This window comes from Sceloporus undulatus, chromosome 3 (assembly GCF_019175285.1).
Source record: "Sceloporus undulatus isolate JIND9_A2432 ecotype Alabama chromosome 3, SceUnd_v1.1, whole genome shotgun sequence".
Lineage (NCBI taxonomy): Eukaryota > Metazoa > Chordata > Lepidosauria > Squamata > Phrynosomatidae > Sceloporus > Sceloporus undulatus.
In genome coordinates this window covers 204,912,286-204,930,858 of record NC_056524.1, presented here as the reverse complement: position 1 = coordinate 204,930,858, position 18,573 = coordinate 204,912,286, and the positions used below count along the sequence as shown (strand labels likewise).

At 39.9% G+C, this 18,573-nt stretch overlaps 1 protein-coding gene across 5 annotated transcripts in view; it reads left to right on the top strand.

Moving 5' to 3' along the window:
• Window positions 1-18,573, top strand: part of ADD3 (adducin 3) — a 226,427-nt gene that overhangs the window by 125,960 nt on the left and 81,894 nt on the right. For all 5 annotated transcript variants that reach the window (XM_042456390.1, XM_042456389.1, XM_042456388.1 and 2 more), the window contains one exon: window positions 14,420-14,640. In XM_042456390.1, coding sequence (XP_042312324.1) covers window positions 14,446-14,640 — 195 coding nt within the window. In that variant the 5' untranslated portion in view covers window positions 14,420-14,445. The remainder of the gene's footprint in view (window positions 1-14,419; window positions 14,641-18,573) is intronic.

Sequence of the window (18,573 nt, the reverse complement as noted above, 5' to 3'; positions counted from 1 at the left end):
CCTTAGCTTTATTTTAGTGCAGACTTGTTTTCATTGATTCAGTAAACAATGATCCAAAGTAATACCAAAACACAATGAACCAAGTATGGAATAAAAGGAATTGTGAAGACTAGGAAACAGAGTACGCTTGTGAGGTACAAAAGAGATGGGGGACAGAGATGTATCAGAGCAGAAAATGTATATGTATTGAAAGTTTATAATAAAATAAAAAATATATAATGAAATAGCAATTATTGTGAGGCTTTCCAGAAAAGAGGAATAAAGAAGAGTAGAGATTAATTGGGAGTTAGATGCAATAAGACTTTAGATTTAGAGTAATGGAGAAACCGAACTTTCCCTGAAGACATGTATGAAGCTGTGACTGCCCCATTCTCAAAAAACATCTGCCATCCAGATTCAAATTCTGATTTCAAGCCGTGAAATCTACCTGTGGGAAGGTAGCATTAATCTGTTAGAACTTCAGGTTGTAAAGCCTGTGCTAATAGCATTCAGCGGAAACTAACTGTATGCTACCTCCAGAACAGTGGCAGGTATATAGAGTAAAAAACAACAACAACGTGCAGTTGGGAGAGACCACAAGGGCCCTATCCAGCCTAACCCCCTAGCATACAGGAATACACAATCAAAGATGGTCATTGAACATCTGTTTAAAAATGTTTCACTTTTATGAAACTCCCATCCATTATGAAATCTCTTCTCTTTTAGTGTTCCTAACCACAGGATCCTGCCCAGTATTTCCTTAAATTTATTGAAATCAGCTTTCTTAACATGTGGAATGTGTGTCTGACTATGCTTTGCTTCCCTTTTCTTCTGCAGAAGAACATAGTCAATTCTACCTAAATATCCCACCACTTTCACCCCATTAACCATGTCATCACTGTTGGTTAGTATCAGATCTAAAATAGGTGATCCCCCTTGTTTCCTCTTCCATCTTCTGGACAGTGAAATTGTCTGCAAGACAGCTGAGGAATATGTTGGACTTTGTATTCTGGACAGAGCTTGATTTCCAACAAATACTAGTATAGTTGAAATCTCCCATTACTACTATATCTTTCTGAATGTTTGGTCATCTGTTCCAGGATGCTGTAATCCAAGCTCTAGTCTGGATTGGGGACAGGTGGGGGATCTGTGCTATTACCGGAACCCTGGGTAGCCTCTGAATAGTGTTTAGTGGGAAACAACAGTAAGAGTCATCTATTCTCCTAATGTCTTTTTATGGATAGTACAATGTGGGTAATACGCTGGTGTACTAAATAATTTGTGGACTGATTTAGCAGGCATGTTCTTACATTCCAGAATAAGGGATTCTTCTGTTCTAGGATAAAATGAAGGCAATTTATGTGTTGATTTGTATAGAAAACATATCTTCCAAGGCATAACTAAACTTGCATAAGGACATAAATAACACAGGAAAATAAGAAGAAAAATTATTCAAGTTGATGCCCACCACTGTTTCTTGTGGTAGGGGATTAATTTAACAATGTGCTAAGGGCCTGAACAAACAGGCCAAAATAAAGCTGCTTCGGGTCACTTTGGAGGCATGCTGTTTAAATGACACACGCATCTTAAGAGGCCAGAAGCTGTGCCAAAGCTGCACTCCAATCCTGAGGACTGGAGCATGGCTTTGGTGCGGCTTCCATTTTCTTAGGACGCATGCAGCATTTAAACAGCATACCTCCAAAGTGACCCAAAACAGCTGGTCTGTTTGGGCCCTAAAGTATTTCCAATAGTATATCCTGATTCTCACACAGTTAAGCCTTATTAAAAGGAGCCCTGGTGGCACAATGGTTAAATGCCAGTCCTGCAGCCACAAAGTTGTGAGTTTAACCCCAGGGCTCCAAGGTTGACTCAGCTGTCCGTTCTTTCATAGACTGGTAAAATGAGTACCCAGTTTGTTGGGGGATATTGGTTTACAGACTGCAAACCGCTTAGAGAGTGCTGAGTTCACTATTAAGTTGTATAGATATGTAAATGCTATTATCATTGGTATTATTGGATTGCCATAATATCTTTCTTCATCTTTTCTCCCTATCCACCATCAATGTATAAAAACTTACAATGTATGTACCAGTCTTTTTTCCTAAGCTAAAAAGCCACAATAATTGTAAAATTTCTTCAATGGGAATTGTTCCAAGCATTGTATTCTTCCAGTTTCCATAACTGGTCCAAAGTTGTATGCTTTTTAGAGAGGGATTTTGAAGAACAATCTGTTATTTAATGTTGATGTGCATTTGAAATTTTAATGTCTATTTGCTAAGAAATAAATTGCTACTGGAGCTGTTTCCTAGTACATGTGCATGGAAGAGATGTATTTTAAGTATATAAAGTGCTAAAGAAATTCTTTGTAATGTTCAGTAACTGCTCAGCATTATAAAATATTCAAAGGAAACTGAATAACCACTTCATTTTTTAAAAAATCAGAAAACAAGTGGTTTTAGGATTTATGTGTGTGTTTGAAGAGCAGCTAACCTGAGAAACATTTGTAGCAGTAGAGCTAGCGAAGTGATTGAGTTTTTCTGGGGTTAGGTGAAGCCAACGATAAACAATAAGATTTGAGTTCCTTTACTGTATGTAAGAAATCAAGAATCTCTATTATTTGAAAGCCAGCTGGAGTTGGGTAAATGACCATAACCAGGGAGTAAAACAGCCTTGCTGATACATCCCTTCTTTGCTTAATCTGTCTCTGTGATTAGTTTCATGAAGTACTTGAGAACAGAGCAACTACTTTCATGGTAGATGCTGAAACAGAGTTCCTGAAAGCTTGTCACCTGATTAATGGATGTTTTGTAACAAATGTACTGCTCTCCTGATTATTTGCCTGCTTTTGTTTGCTCAGTAGGCAACCAAGCTTAAAGAAAAACTTTTACCCTGGAGCAGAGTAAAGGAAAAATGTTTGGGGAGGGGAGAGAGATGAAGTATGCTGAGAGAGGTGACCTATTACTGTTGACTGTCAGTTTATTTGCAGCGCATACACACACACACATTACATTACATTACATTACATAAGTTATGGTTTTATTGTATATTTTTACAACATTATTCCCTCCCATGTTTATTTTTTGTTTCTCTCTCTTTTACAGTGAAGTTGCAACTGATTGTCTGTGAGCTATAAGCAATTTCTAAATGATAAAATGTTTGCTTCTTAAATCCCACAGTTTCTAACAGTCATCAAGGAAATGAGCGCACACTTACTCAATTTGTAAGAATTCCAGAATATAAATATAAAATCATAGAGTTGGAAGAGACCACAAGAGCCATCCAGTCCAACCCCTGCCATGCAGAAAATCTAAATGATAGCATCCCCAACAGATGGCCATCTAGCCTCTGTTTAAAGACCTTTAAGGAAGAAGACTCCACCACACTCTGAGGGAGTGTGTTCCACTGTCAAACAGCCCTTACTGTCAGGAAGTTCCTCCTAATGTTGAGATGGAATCTCTTTTCCTGCAGCTTGCATCCATTGCTCTGGGTCCTAGTCTCTGGAGCAGCAGAAAACAAGTTACTGTATTTTCTGGCATGTAAGACTACTTTTTAACCCAGGAAAATCTTCTCTAAAGTTGGGTGTCGTCTTATATGCCGGGTGTCATATTATAGGGCAGGTGCTGAAAGTTCCGAGCTGGACTGGCAAATCTGTGGTCACCGCATATGGTGAGGGGAGCCCAAAAATGGCTGCGGCTGCAGGCGATCGTATGAAAGCAGCTACCACTCTGATAATCTTGGGGACAGGGAGCAATGGGCAGGCAGGGATAGCTGACCAATCCAAGCAGGCTTTGTATACAACAAGGTTTCCTGCTAAGAACCTGCATGTCATAAGCATTTGAATTTAAATTATCATATTGAAATCAAATCTGATATTTTTTAAATTTTTTATTTGGTGTGCGTTGAAAGAGGGGTAGTTTTATACGGTGAGTACATCCCAAACTCTATATTTTAACTGGAAAAGTTGGGAGTCGTCTTATATGCCGGAAAATACGGTAGCTCCCTCCTCAATATGACATCCCTTCAAGTATTTAAACAGGGCTATCATATCACCTCTTAACCTTCTCTTCTCCAGGCTAAACACACCCAGCAACCTAAGTCATTCCTCATAAGGCATGGTTTCCAGACCCTTCACCATTTTAGTCACTCTCCTTTGGACACGCTCCAGTCTCTCAACATCCTTTTTAAATTGTGGTGCCCAGAACTGGATACAATATTCCAAGTGAGGCCTGACCAAAGCAGAATAGAGTGGCACTATTACTTCCCTTGATCTAGACACTATACTTCTATTGATGCAGCCTAAAATCACATTGGCCTTGTTAGCTGCCGCATCGCACTGTTGACTCATGTTCAACTTGTGGTCTACTTGGATTCCTAGATCCCTTTCACACGTAGTTTCATTCAGCCAGGTGTCCCCATCCTATATCTGTGCATTTCATTTTTCCGCCCTGAGTGCAGTACCTTACATTTCCCTCTGCTGAATTTCATTTTGTTAGCTTTGGCCCAGCTTTCTAGTCTATTCAGGTCATTTTGAATTTTGATCCTATCCTCAGGGTATTAGCTACTCCCCCTAATTTGGTGTCATTTGCAAATTTGATAAGTAATCTCCCATTTCTTTCATCCAAGTCATTGATAAAGATATTGAATAGCACTGGGCCCAGGACAGAGCCCTGTGGGACCCCACTGGTCACTTCTCTCTAGGATGAAAAGGAGCCATTGTTGAGCACCCTTTGGCTTTCATGTAACAGTTGCCTTGTCTAGCCCACATTCTACAAGCTTGTTTGCAAGAATGTCATGGGGAACTTTGTCAAAAGCCTTACTGAAATCAAGATATACTATATCCACAGCATTCTCTTCATCTACCAAGTTGGTATTTTATCAAAAAAAGACATCAGGTTTGTCTGGCATGACTTGTTTCTCTGAAACCCATGTTGACTCTTTGTGATTATGTTATTGTCTTCTAGATGGTCATAGAATCGTAGAGTTGGAAGAGACCACAAGGGCCATCCAGTCCAACCCCCCTGCCATGCAGGAAATCCAAATCAAAGCATCCCTGACAGATGGCCATCCAGCCTCTGCTTAAAGACCTCCAAAGAAGGAGACTCCACTACACTCCGAGGGAGTTTATTCCACTGTCGAACAGCCCTTACTGTCAGGAAGTTCCTCCTAATGTTCAGGTGGAATCTCTTTTCCTGCAGCTTGGATACATTGTTCCTGGTCCTGTTCACTGGAGCAGCAGAAAACAAGCTTGTTCCCTCCTCAATGTGACACCCCTTCAAATATTTAAACAGGGCTATCATATCACCTCTTAATCTTCTTTTCTCCAGGCTAAACATTCCCAGCTCCCTAAGTCGTTCCTCATAGGGCATGTTCACAGACTCTCTGTTTAATGATCTGCTCTATAATCTTTCCTGGTATAGATGTCAGACTAACTGGACAATAACTGTTTGGATCCTCTTTTTTTCCCTTTTTGAAGATGGGGACAACATTTTCCCTCCTCCAGTCTGCTGGGACTTCTGTTCTCAAGGAGTTCTCAAAGATTATTGACAATGGTTCCGATATTATATTTGCTAGTTCTTTTACTACCCTTGGATGTAGTTCATCTGGCCCTGGAGACTTATATTCATTTAGGTTAAACAGGTATTCCTTTACTATCTCTTTACTTATTCTGTGCTGAAATTCCCCCAATCTGTCCTCTACTCCATTATTCTCAGGTTGAGCACCCTTTGCCTTTTCTGAAAAAAATGAAGCAAAAAAGGTGTTGAGTAACTCTGCCTTTTTCCCATTTCTTATATATGTTCCATTTAAAACTTAGCTCATTTGAAAGTTCCTTAGTCATCCATCCTGGCTTCTTGAGACATCTCCCATTTTTCTTCCTCATTGGAATTATGCCTTCAGTATCTCCCTTTTAAGAAACTGAACTCCCTTTGTTGTTGTTGTTGCTGTGTACCTTCAAGTCATTTCCAACTTATGGCGACTCGAAGACAAAGCTATCATGGGTTTTTCTGAGTCTGAAAGCTTTTGACTTGCCCAAGGTCACCCAGTAGGGTTTCATGGCCAAGCATGGAATCAAACCCTGGTCTCCATAGTCCGAGTCCAGCACTCAACCTACTATGCCATGCTGGCTCTCGAATGCATCTACACTGTAGAAATAATGCAGTTTGACATCACTTAAGTGAAAAACCCATGATAGCTTTGTCTTCGGGTCGCCATAAGTTAGAAATGACTTGAAGGCACACAGCAACAACAACAACAAATTTTTCTTCTCAATTTAATGTTGAAAATTTAGTTGACACAGAAAACAGTTCAAAATTGTGTCTATTTGTTTATGAGGTAATCAAAGCAGAATCAAATCCATAATGAATCCAGAAATAAAAATGTATAAAAACAAACAGATGTTTATGGCACACAATGTATATATTATACTATCCAAGAATCAAAAAAGAAATTTTTTCAAAGATTACCTTCTCCCATCCTTCTAAAATATAATTTTCAGTTTAGACAGTAGTGTGATGTCCAAGTTATAGAATATGTGTCAAACTTTTAGATGTCTTGCTTTGTGTCTAGTAAAGTACAAGATTCACTATTGGTCAAGATATTAGCGATAAAATAGATTCTGAGTCTTTGTATTACGGTGTGTAATAGGTCATAAGAACTATTAATGCCAAATATGATCTTTTATCTTTTCTAAAATAGGTTTCTAGTGTTTGTTAGCTAACAGTGTGTTTTCAGACATTTGCAAAATGTGTGTCTGTTGCATTGTCTCTCTTGAAACTGCATTTGTCGCTTTCTTGTATAGATCTTGTGCAACTTATATATTAGGTGTCATTTACTGTATATATTTTGAAATAATTTGGTTAAATTGGAGGAAATTTCATCAAATTAATTGTCAAGATTTGTTCTAAAAATAATAGTTCCCTCCAACAATTGACATGTATTCTTAACATATAATATATTAATCTCTCTGGATATTTGAGGAATTCAAACACAGTCAAAGATATATTTCCTGATGGCAATAATGGATACTCTGGCCCAAATCTGGCAAGTTTAAGGTAGCATTGGGATTTTGTATTGTGCATCATATGCACTGTTCCTAGACTATAGAGCTCTCTAACAATGGAAGCCACCTGTTGTCATCTTTGCAGCCAGTGAGCTTTTTACTTAGATAGACATTTGTTAATCAAGCTCAGTGGCTGTGAAAGATGCTTCTCTGAGTCACCCATATGGATATGTTGGGGAGATTCTCAGTAAGAGGCTGTATGCATAGGCTAAAAAGCCTGTATCCCCCCCCCCCCCAATGCATGGCATTGTCCTGTTTAAATGACACAGACCAACAACCCTGGGCCAGACAGACTGGATGACATTCCAGCAGATCTGGCCCAACCCTGGTCTTTAACCCACTCTGAAAAAAACAGGTGTTTGCCATCACACTCTTATCTTCCACAATAGCCAGTAGACCAGATGGATGCACACTCCCTTAACTGCTGGCACCACCGCCACTATTCTACTTGCAAGCCCCAGTCATGGGCTTCTGGCTTGTGGTGATGGGAGGGGGTACCTGGCCCCATTTTTGCCCTTATAGATGGCAGTGGCATCCTGCATGTAGAATGGCCACAGAGAGCCCAAAGTGAAATAGTTTTCTAGCTCCTACAAAAAGAGCAGTTTAATCAAATTATTACTTTTGAGTCCAGTCAGTGCTAGAGTTCCAAGCCATCAGTGCCCTCATCTGCCTGAAGAACCTCAGGATGATCACCATCAATAGAGATCTTCCATTGTTGAGAAGAAAGACTGATTTGCTACCATAATTCTACATAATATACATTTCCATGTTACTATCATATAGTCTTAGTGCTGCTTCTTTCAATTCACTCTGAGGGGTGATAGTACTTATGCACCAACTGCTTTCAGTTCTGTAGCAGTGGGGGCAGATGATTCTAGTGACTGAACAAGAGGAAAACAGGGAGCTGAATTTTAAAATTCATGGCACATGTATACCACCTCACCAATCCCTTATTCTTTGGTGATACTGTATTAACTATGAGCTGTTAAATACCTGGGCAGGCTAATTTTCTTTCTTTTTCTCTGAGGCTGAGAGAGTGTGCCTTGGGTTTCTCCTGAAAGTCCCTTCCGGAGGCCCCGCCCCGGGAAGACACACACACACACTGGAAGCCTCCAGCACTAGGTGACACCTGCTGCGGGAACACCACTGAGTTTGGGCACTCAGTCTCTAAAGGGTTTGCAAGCACTGAGTTAGACAATCCTTTGCTTCTTTATTTCTGGCTTTAACTTTAAAATGCAATTAATTATCTGGCTGAAGTGTATAACTGTCTCAGAGGAAGACAAGCCATTGTTAAATGTTGAGACAAGTCTGTTTTTAATAAAAGTCACAGAGGAAAAGAAAACTGTTCTAGCAGCTCAGTTAGTCTGAATGGGGAAAATTGTGGGGTGTGATCATATATACAGATTTATAACAAAATATTCTGGTTGTCCTCCATTGTAGCAATTGACAGTTTGGCCTTTTGATGAAAAATAGATATATTTTGTGGATTGTAGTGTTTTGAATGTAGTGAAAAGTGGCTAAATAACTGAACAGTTATTGACATCCTGCTAAAATGTTATTTCTCTCCTCCCCTGTTTCTGAATCTGCTGGCATGTGGGGGAAGGGATAAAAGGGATAAAAGCTCAAATGCTTGTTTTATCTCATAGGAAAAGCTACCTCTTTTGTAATAGGACTTGTCATGTGGTTACATATCCTAATTAATTTTGTAGAGATGAGAGGTTCAAAGGGTAATTAAATTGAGTTCTTCTGCTATTAACAGTTGCATAACTGAACCTAACAATCATAATTGGAAACTATGTAATTGATTTGAAAGGAAGTAGGAAAAAACCCAACACTCCTAATATCCTAGAAAAGTCCTCAAAGATAGCAGACTGTTTAATGAATACACTAGTCAGAAATACGAAGAACGAGGTAAGTCTTTTGCGGCATATTTGTGAAAAAGAAATATGTCACATTAATGTCTACTAGTTCAGATATCAGAAGCCTATGATATAAATCTCAACATGACAGCAAATGGTATATGTCAGGATAAAAAAGGCCTGTTATTGTAAGCTGCCTTGAATCCTGTCATGGGAGAAAGATGGGATATAAATTAATAAACAGAATAAAATAAATTCAAAGAATGTGAATTATTCAGAGTGCAAGAGGAAACGTTTTCTGTGCTGAGGAGGTAACAAAATGTTTCACACAGGAGAAAGAGGACAGTGAGCAATATGGAGATAGAGCAAAAGTAAAACAAAACAATACACATTTATTTCTGTTGTAAGTCTTTAAGCATAGTTACAGTGTAGGGACTAAATCTGTTATCAATTTCTGTCAAAAATGTTTATTAAAATGGAAGATGTAAAAAGAAGAGGAAGCCCAAATGAAATATTAATCTCATTTTAATGATTTAATAAAAGATTATTTAAAGGTTATCAGATACAGTAATCAGAATTTTATTCACTAGACTTGATGTAGGTGGCCCTATAGGAAGTGTCTAGTTCAAACACCAATCAGATGAGTTCTTTTAAGCTGATGCAGTGTAAATTGGAACTTGTATTGCTATAATTAAAATGCTCAGAAAGTCCAATAGTCCCTTGTTAGCTATTTATTCTGGCTTGTGACTTTCCAACTCAAATGGCCTTGCCTGGCAAAGCTATACTGTGTAGGCTCCTGGATGAAGCTCTATCAAGGTAACCCTCTATTGTACTGCTGTGCCATGGTGCCAGCATGGAGAGGCTGGTTCTTTCACTCAGCAGTCCTCTTTAGCGTGTGTAGACTGTGGAATGAGCTAAATAGGTTCAAGTTCTAATGTGCAAATTTAAAAAGGAATAATTGAAGTGCAAATTTAGAGAGTACTGTACTTAGACTGTTAATCTTCTCTTATAATATTGACACATCCAATTGAAATAAAGGATAGCATGAGAACAAGGATATCACAGTACATAAGGTTTCCTGTTCCTTGGGGGAACTGTCATTGCTGTTCACATACTTGTATTGTTATTATGTACCTTCATGATGACTGATTTATGGTGCCCTTATCACAGGCTTTTCCTGCCATTATTTATTGAGAGGAGGTTTGTCATTGCCTTCTTCTTAGGCTGAGTGAGTTACCAAGTGGGTTTTCATGGCTGATTGGAGATTCAAACCCTGGTCTCCCAGAGTCCTCATCTAACACTCAAGCCACTGTACCATGCTGGCTCTCTTATAATTGCATGCATCTTCCTTTTTTACACTATTGTCACTGTACAAATGCATTTTAAAGTAACAGACTGGAACTAATGACTTCACAAAGGATTTGACAGATTATTTGAGTATGGCATTTATATCTTCAGAACAGGGTTGCAAGGAGGATTCTCAAAAATCTTTAATTTCTCAAATTTCAGTAATACATTCCAGCATACAACTTAGGAATTAATTGCTGTAAAGAAATTTGCCACTATTAGAGTGAAATAACTGCTGTAGTCAGCATGTTGAAGAAATTGTGACTCTGTAGTATGTCCATTGTAGTTGTTTTTCTACATCCTAACAAAATGTGGAGTCTTAGATCCAAATTCTTCAGGAGAAACAGAGGTACTACAATGATGACAAGCCACAGTTTAAAAACTCTTTAAGTAGCTAGGAAAGGGGAGTTAAAAAATTTATAATTCTTTGTCAACACTGATAACATCCATTTGTTAATACCGTCTAGATTACAGGAGTCCAACATATGCCATCATAACCCACTTTTTTGGTCATTGCAGAATTCTGTTCCAGTAGCGCAATGACCAAAATCTCACACACACTCTTTTTCAGTGTGACAGTCCCCTACCCATGTTTGTGGCAAGTGGGGGGAGCAGGTCCAGGTCCATCTATTTTCCTTTTGCAGGATGCATAGCGGCAATATCATCAGGGACCTGGGAGGTCCCTATGGATGGATATTGCAGTGTGTCCAACTAAAGGAAAATAGCTGAGTGTATCTCTTCTGCTCCCTGTTGTTTTGCACTCACATGAAAATTGATGTCTTGGAAGGGCAGCCACACCAAAGAGATGGAATTGGAGAGTTGCACCAGGAGATGCAAGTCAAGTCAAAATTCTCAGTTTTCCCCAATAGTAGATAAATATCTGTGTGTGCTAGTATGTACCTGTGTAGCTACCATGGGGAACTCTATTTGGGGTTTTAAATCATGGTCACAGCCCCAACTCATGTATTTAGTATCCTTTTATAGTATACCCTACTAAGACATCTCTGTGCAACCTGAGCATAATTTCATAATTCTGTGCCTTAGTTTGTGCCACTTTATGAATTGCTAATGTCTGTATAAAAGTATTTATCTTAATGTACAGAAAAGCAGTGTTTTCTTATTAAAGTTGTTCATGTTCACAAGAGCTTCGTGCTTTATAGATGTGGGCAAAAACCATAGCTAATGATGTATGTACACTACCTGGTAGGAATTAAAAATTATATACAAATTGAAGAAATGACATATAAATAAGCTGTGTGCCAGCATTCATGCACTATCATGTTCAGTGTGTGTTAAAAGACAGCTAACATGAATTCTAATGTTTCTACAATGTGATATTTAAAATCCAAGCTGTTTCTTCAATTGCAGCTGGAGGGGGGGATCTCTGGAGTGATACCCAGGTGGAGGCAACCGAACTATATAAACATACTCATAGCTATAGTTCAGTAAAACTAATCATATGTTCCTTTCCCAATATCTGAACAGTTTTTGATACTGTTCAGGGCTTAGACACATCTGATGGCCTCTTGTGAGCTTTTAGCAGCAGTTTACAGGAAATAAGTGTTAAATTCCACTGAAACTACTAGCTAACTTGAAAGTGATGCTCACAGAAGTTTGTGCATTATAGAGTCACAATTAGAAATTGTATATTGTATCAGAAGTCTGCAAACTAGGTTGGTTCAATAGCCAAACCTTTTTTGTGGTCATGCTGCCTCCTTTGCCTCTCTGAACTTCCATAGTCTGGAAACTACAGAGAACTTACAGGCAGTTGGACCTAACTCTTTCTTTAGAGAGAAGTAGCAAGGCACTTAACTACTCTTTTCATTCTTCTAAGCTAGCAAAGAGTTAAATAAGGCCCTATGGTTACAGTACACAGGATTTGCACAAATGGGAGAGGTCTTGTCTCTGTGCCAAGCTTCAAAAAAGATGTTCAAATTTCCCATTGTTTATGACACTCCACAGATTACTATTATGTTAAGAACTCAGGTTAGCTGGACACTATGGAGAATTCTGAGAGTAGATGAGGTCATTCTCTTGTACCAAGTACAAAGATGCTCTTGTTTTTAGGCAGTGGATAAATATGTTGAAGATTTTATTCCAGGGAGAGGCAGTCATAAGGGTCATAGTTATGGGCTAGTGCAGGCCTACATAACATATGGCCCATGGGCCACATGTGGCCCTTCAAAGCATTTTTTATGGCTTGTGGGGATGTGGAAGATGCACATTTTCTTCCTTCTGCCCTGCCCTCCTCCTCTTCCATGTGCTGGCTGTAGTGATGGCAGCACTAGCAACCACCCAAGGAGATAACAAGGAGGAGGAGAAGGGGGTGGCTGGGCTCCACTTTAGTGTGACGTTCGGTTGCTGTGCCTGCACTGCTGCCATCCCAGAAACCCTGAGCAGGAAGAAACAGCAGTGGAAAGAGAGGTCTGTTGAGTAGTAACAGCAAAAGTTAACAAACCCACTGTGGCAATATTGGGGGAGCCAGCTGGTGGCTCTATTGGACGAGGGAAGAAGTGTCTGAGAGAGAGTGGCGAGAAGGGGAGAGGAAGAGGGTCAAGGGGCTTTCCCACTCACCCTTTCCTTCAGTGCCCTCCATGGTGGTTGAGACCCCAAGCTGTCTGCCCCAAGAGGCACCAGATCCAGGCTGGGTCCTAAAAGCAGCATTTTGTTGTTCATTGCCTCCAGGTCAACTTCAACTTATGGCAATCCTATGCATTATTTTTATGTGCCTTCCAAATCATTTCCAACTTATGGTGACTCTGTCATACCATCCTCTGAGGCTGAGAGAATGTGACTAGCTGAGCTCACCCAGTGGTTTGAGAGGGGATTCAACCCCTGGTCTCCCACTTAACAAACAAACAAACAGCTTCATTTATATACTCCTTCATACTGAATCAACAGTGTCTAAGCAGTTTACAACTGTAAGCTAACTGCCCCCAACAATCTGGGTACTCATTTTAGCAACCTCGGAAGGATGCAAGCCTGAGTCGAGCTTCAGCCCTTTCGCTGGTATTGAACTCACAACCTTATGGTTTTGAGTGAGTGGCTACAGTACAGGAATTTAACCACTGCACCACCAGGGCTCCTTTAAACCTTTGCACCACCCTGCCTTTCCTAGTGGGGTGTTGTTGTTCTTTTGTGCCTTCAAGTTGCTTCTGACTTATGGCAGCCATCAGAGGACACCACCTCACACACACACCCCATGTCCTCTGAGTCTTGCAAAGTGGTTGCCAGGTGGGGCTCGGAAGGCAGCTCCATCCCCCCATCTATGTGTGGCCCGAAGAGGTCAACCTATTTTAATTTTGGCCCCTGCCTAATGCTAAGTTGTGCAGGTCTGGGCTAGTGGATGGGGACCATGGACACCCATTCACCACAAGTGTCCTTCTGTCCAGGAGCAGGGATGGAGTGGCCATTTATCTCACTGGGTTATGCTGTTCCTGCTGACATATTCACTTCCTTGTGGAAGACATATAATCTATTTAATAATTTATTTACAAATACTACACCTCGCTTATTTTTCATTGACAGTGTGCTGGCCACCCTCATTACATTTTAACCACCTCAACCCAAAATTTTTGGCTTTGGGCCTGGACATTCAGATTTTAGGCCTCTGGTTAAAGAAAAACAATTTAACAGATGTGAAAGTTGCCCAGCATTTAGGCAGCCCCTCTTACATGTGAATATGCTTTGATAATTGTTGTGTTCATATTACAGCTCAGGGAATAGTAGTTTGCACCAGACATTTCAATGAGTTGAAATATTTTGTAATCCTGCTAGTCAGCATTTGATAAACCTAGTCTGTAACATAGCTAATGGTTGTAGAGAAGATCCTGCAAGCAGACTGAACAAATTGCCATAAAATATTAAGGCTTACATTTAACTCATTAATACTTCCGTAGATTTTGGATTTATTTTAGTATATTTTAATGTGTTACAGAAAGCTAATTGTCATTTTTAAAACGTATTTTTATACAACTTTTCTCTCTCATCTGCTACTGCCACCTCTGATAGCCAGCACTGAATTTCTCCTCAAAACATGGAAGGATTCTGGGTGCATTTCTGTCTCATTGTTTCTTCTTAGAATGACAGAAGATTTTATACATCCATACTTGATAAGTTGATTTGACGGCTTGTTTTTAAACACCATTAAATTTCTCCTGACTTCTTATTGTTGCAGGTGAAGAAAACAATACAGATTGAAGCATGAGTGCTGAGACAAGCCAGGGGGTAATCACAACCCCTCCACCACCAAGCATGCCTCACAAAGAGAGATATTTTGACCGCATCAATGAAAATGACCCTGACTACATCCGTGAAAGAAATATGTCTCCTGACCTCCGGCAAGACTTCAACATGATGGAACAAAGGAAGAGAGTCACCCAGATACTGCAGAGTCCCGTGAGTTGGATTCAAAGGGGAAAGGAAAAACAACAGTGTTTCTTTATTTTTGGAGACTTGCGTCTTATGTATTCATTTCAAAACTAGAACAAATTGAACAAAGAAGTGAAACCTCCTGGGCTGCATCACAGCAGGAGAGAGTATCTCAGGACTTTAACTTTTCATGAGTGGATAGTTTGTACAGTATTTGTTTGTACAGTTTTCATGTGCGAACAAACAGTCCTTTATCTGGAGTTTCCCTTTTTTTCTCTCTTAGCGCTATGCTTCATTAACACTGCACAATAGTAGCTTCCCAGCTACATGACATTTGATTGCTGCTTAGACACAAGGAAAGAGGCTGGGGGGAGGGGGGAGTCACCAGCTAGATAGAAAGTTTTGGAACATTTACATGCAGATCGATGTTTTATCCTTACTTTGCATTCTGTACACAAATATTGCTTCAAATGCCTTCACATGCTTTGGTTTGCTGGAAAGGATAAACCATATTTTACATTCTCATTTAGATAATGTTTTAGAGCACCAGCTTCATGTATACTCCTTTGCAAGTTCACTGCATCTTGCCGTTGCAGTCATTGCAACTTCAGCTCTTTCAGGAATCCAAGACAAAATCTATTACAGATCTTGTTATACAGCTTTTCAGTTTTGTACATTATGTCTGATCATAATGCTTTGTGCCATTGGAATTGGGCAGCCTACCATAAAGTAACATGCAGTAGAGCCAGCCTGGGGTAGTGGTAAGAGCATTGGACTATGACTCTGGAGACCAGGGTTCAAATCCCAGCTGAGCCATGGAAACCCATTGGGTGACCTTGGATAAAACATGCTCTCTTAGCCTCAGAGGGAGACAAAGGTAACCCCCCCCCCCGAAGAAATCTTGCCAAGCAAACTCCATTATATGGTCACCTTAGGGTTGCCAATAGGTGGAAGCAACTTGAAGCCACACAACAGCCACAGTCTGTTTAGACTGCAGTCCTGTGTATGCTTATTTGAGTGCGTCTCAGGTCACTGTGCTTAAATGGACAATGGAACTTCATGAGACTTGATTCCACTGTTAAGGTAGCATCTTTATGTGATCATTTTAAACACTGAACCTTACTTCTGTGTTAAAAGTGTGCCACACTTTAAATTGTGCCAGGAAATGGACTGGCAGCCAGTGAAGGTGTTCCAGCAATGGAGTTGTATGTCCTTGTAGTCTGCCCCAGTTAGCAATCTGGCTACAGTGCTTTGGCCCAGTTGAAGTTTCTAAACACTCGTCAAAGGCAGCCCCACTTACAGTCATGGGTCATCTAGAATGATAGAGTCACTTTACTGATGACAGTCACTGGTTCAGAACTAAAATATCTTCCTTGCCTTGTGGGGCAAAGGAGTAATAAAGTTTGGTGTCATCCACATAGTATGTTACTGAACCCCAAAACTCTGGACAAACTCTTCGAGCAGTGGGAGTGCTGATAAAAAGATATACTTTTAGCAGGAAAAAGAAAAAGAAAAAAAAGAACCCTAAAGGCACCAGGTCCTGTCTGATCTTAGAAGCTAAACTCCAATATCGGCTCTCGTTAGTACTTGGATGGCAGTCCATCAATTAATACCAGATGCTGTAACCATATTTCAAAGGAAAAAAATGGCAAAACCACTTCTGAGTATTCCTCACCCAAGAAAAACCTATGAAATTTATGGGGTTACTTTAAGTCGACAGGTGACATAAAGTCATATTCACACGCACATACTTAACAGAGAGAGAGATCAGAGGTTCATGGCAACATGCATAAGAAGCTAACAAATGTGCTAAATATATAGACTGTTTGTATACATGGTGGGCTGATCAAATGGAGGGAGAAATAGTGTCTCAGAGAGTCAACCTATGTATTAGGAGCCCAACTGTGCAAACTAGAATTTATTCCTAACATGTTTGTATTACTTGGAGCAGTACCTGAAATGTTTAGGCTATTGATTTTCTTTAAAATATTAAATGCTGTTTGGTAAGGTTAAAATAAATACATTATGCTCATAGCGGAAACTAACCATCAATTGGTACTAGCAAGTACTGTGGGATTCTCTTTACTAGAATTTAGCTAACTGAGAGAACTTTTTTATTTGAACATATGTGCTCCTAAATTTTCAGCTTGAACTTTATCACTTTCTGAAACTACATCATTCTGTTTTTCTGTATTGTGTTTTGACTTTATGTGAAGTCTGTCAGTACAGTACACATCAGTTAAGAATGGTTTCATGTATCCAATATTGGACATAGAGTAATCTATGTACAGTGTCACCCTGGAGCCAACATCAGTAAACATGTGACAAAACTAATTACGTTGCTATGGACAGAAATTGCTTCAAAGGCCTAACATACTTTATCATGTGCTTACTGACTATACAAAGGGAAAAAATCACTGCACAGCCCTTATTTTGAGCCAATTGTACTTGTATGAAAGAGTCTGCAAAAACTACCAGGAGGAAAGAGAATACTATATCATTTTCTGAATAGCTGTACTTTGTGGAACTGTAGCATTTGTTTTAAATAGGCCATTTAACATATCTCTTCAGACATGCTAAATAAGACATCATTATAGTATGCCTTTTAGTCTCACAGAATCAATGTAATTTAAAAAACAAAACAAAATTAAGAGCAAGAACTGCATTCTGTGTGTGTGTGTGTGTGTGTGTGTGTGTGTGTGTGTGTAAGTTGTGCTAATGCTTTCTAAAGTGCTTCACAAGCTTGACATAATGTGATATTCCATCAGAAGACTTTTAGAAGTATGTAAACCGGAGTGAATACTACTGCCTAATGTCAAAGCAGAATTAAAGCATGGTTTCTGTTTCCGAAATATCTAATGAGCTAATTTGACTCCAGTAATGGGATGAAAGTAGCGAACAGATTACTGATAATGGCTATGGCTAAATAGAAGTAATGGATTTGAAACCATGAATATTGTTCAGACAAGCCAAAGATGCATCCACAGGATATCTTTTCCTTTGGCTTTTCATTACTCATTATTAAATGCTATGGATTGAAAACACATGAGGAAGCTAGAGCTTCTGCTCTTCAATGCTGCGTTTGATACATAGAACGAACTTGCATGTCTTCATGCTCTTCAAATTACTTCAGGGGAAAACAGCACAAGCATCTCAGATATTTACGCACATGTATCTTATGCAGATATACAGCAGTAGGTCAAGTGTACATACGTCATGACACATAAAATAGCACATTCCCACAAATTCAGTAAATTCCAAATTTTAGAGGAATAGTTATAGTACTGTTTCCAGTAAAACCAGAGAGCTTGTGGCTCATTAAAAATTTTACAAGCTTTTATACTGAATCTTGCCATAAATGATGTTAGTCTTTAGGGTAAAGGTGAGCAAAGTGCAACCTGCAGGCTTCATCCAGCCCCCAAGACTGTTTCTGTAGTCCCCAGGGCCCCCCAGGGTTTAAAAATATTTTTTGCAGAACAAAATTGCTCCAGAATATGTTGTAATGGGCATTTACACTACATTTGTGAGTCCCTGGGCTTCCAAGGGTTAAAAAAGTTTACTTTTAAAAAATAAATGTTTGCCCCCATATGCTCCAAAATGTCCACTAGAGGGCATGGGGTGCGTTTCCACTGCATTTATGTCCCCCCCCCCCGGTCTATTTAGGCTTAAGAGAGACCTTTTTTGAACTCCAAAACAGTAAAAATGCCCCCAAATCTATTAATGGCGTGTTACAGACCGCCCAAAACGGGCAGCCTCGCGCCGCTGCCGGTTGCTGCATCCGGGAACCGCAGCAGCCAAACCGCCCGGTTCCCGGACGCAGCAAAGAAGAAGCACCAAAATGGCACTTCTTCTTGCGCCCCGGATGGGACACCACGAGGCGCTACTCGTGCACTCGCAGCATCACATCCGGGATGCAACGTGCGGACGCTATGCGTCCGATACGTCAACATGGCAGCCCCC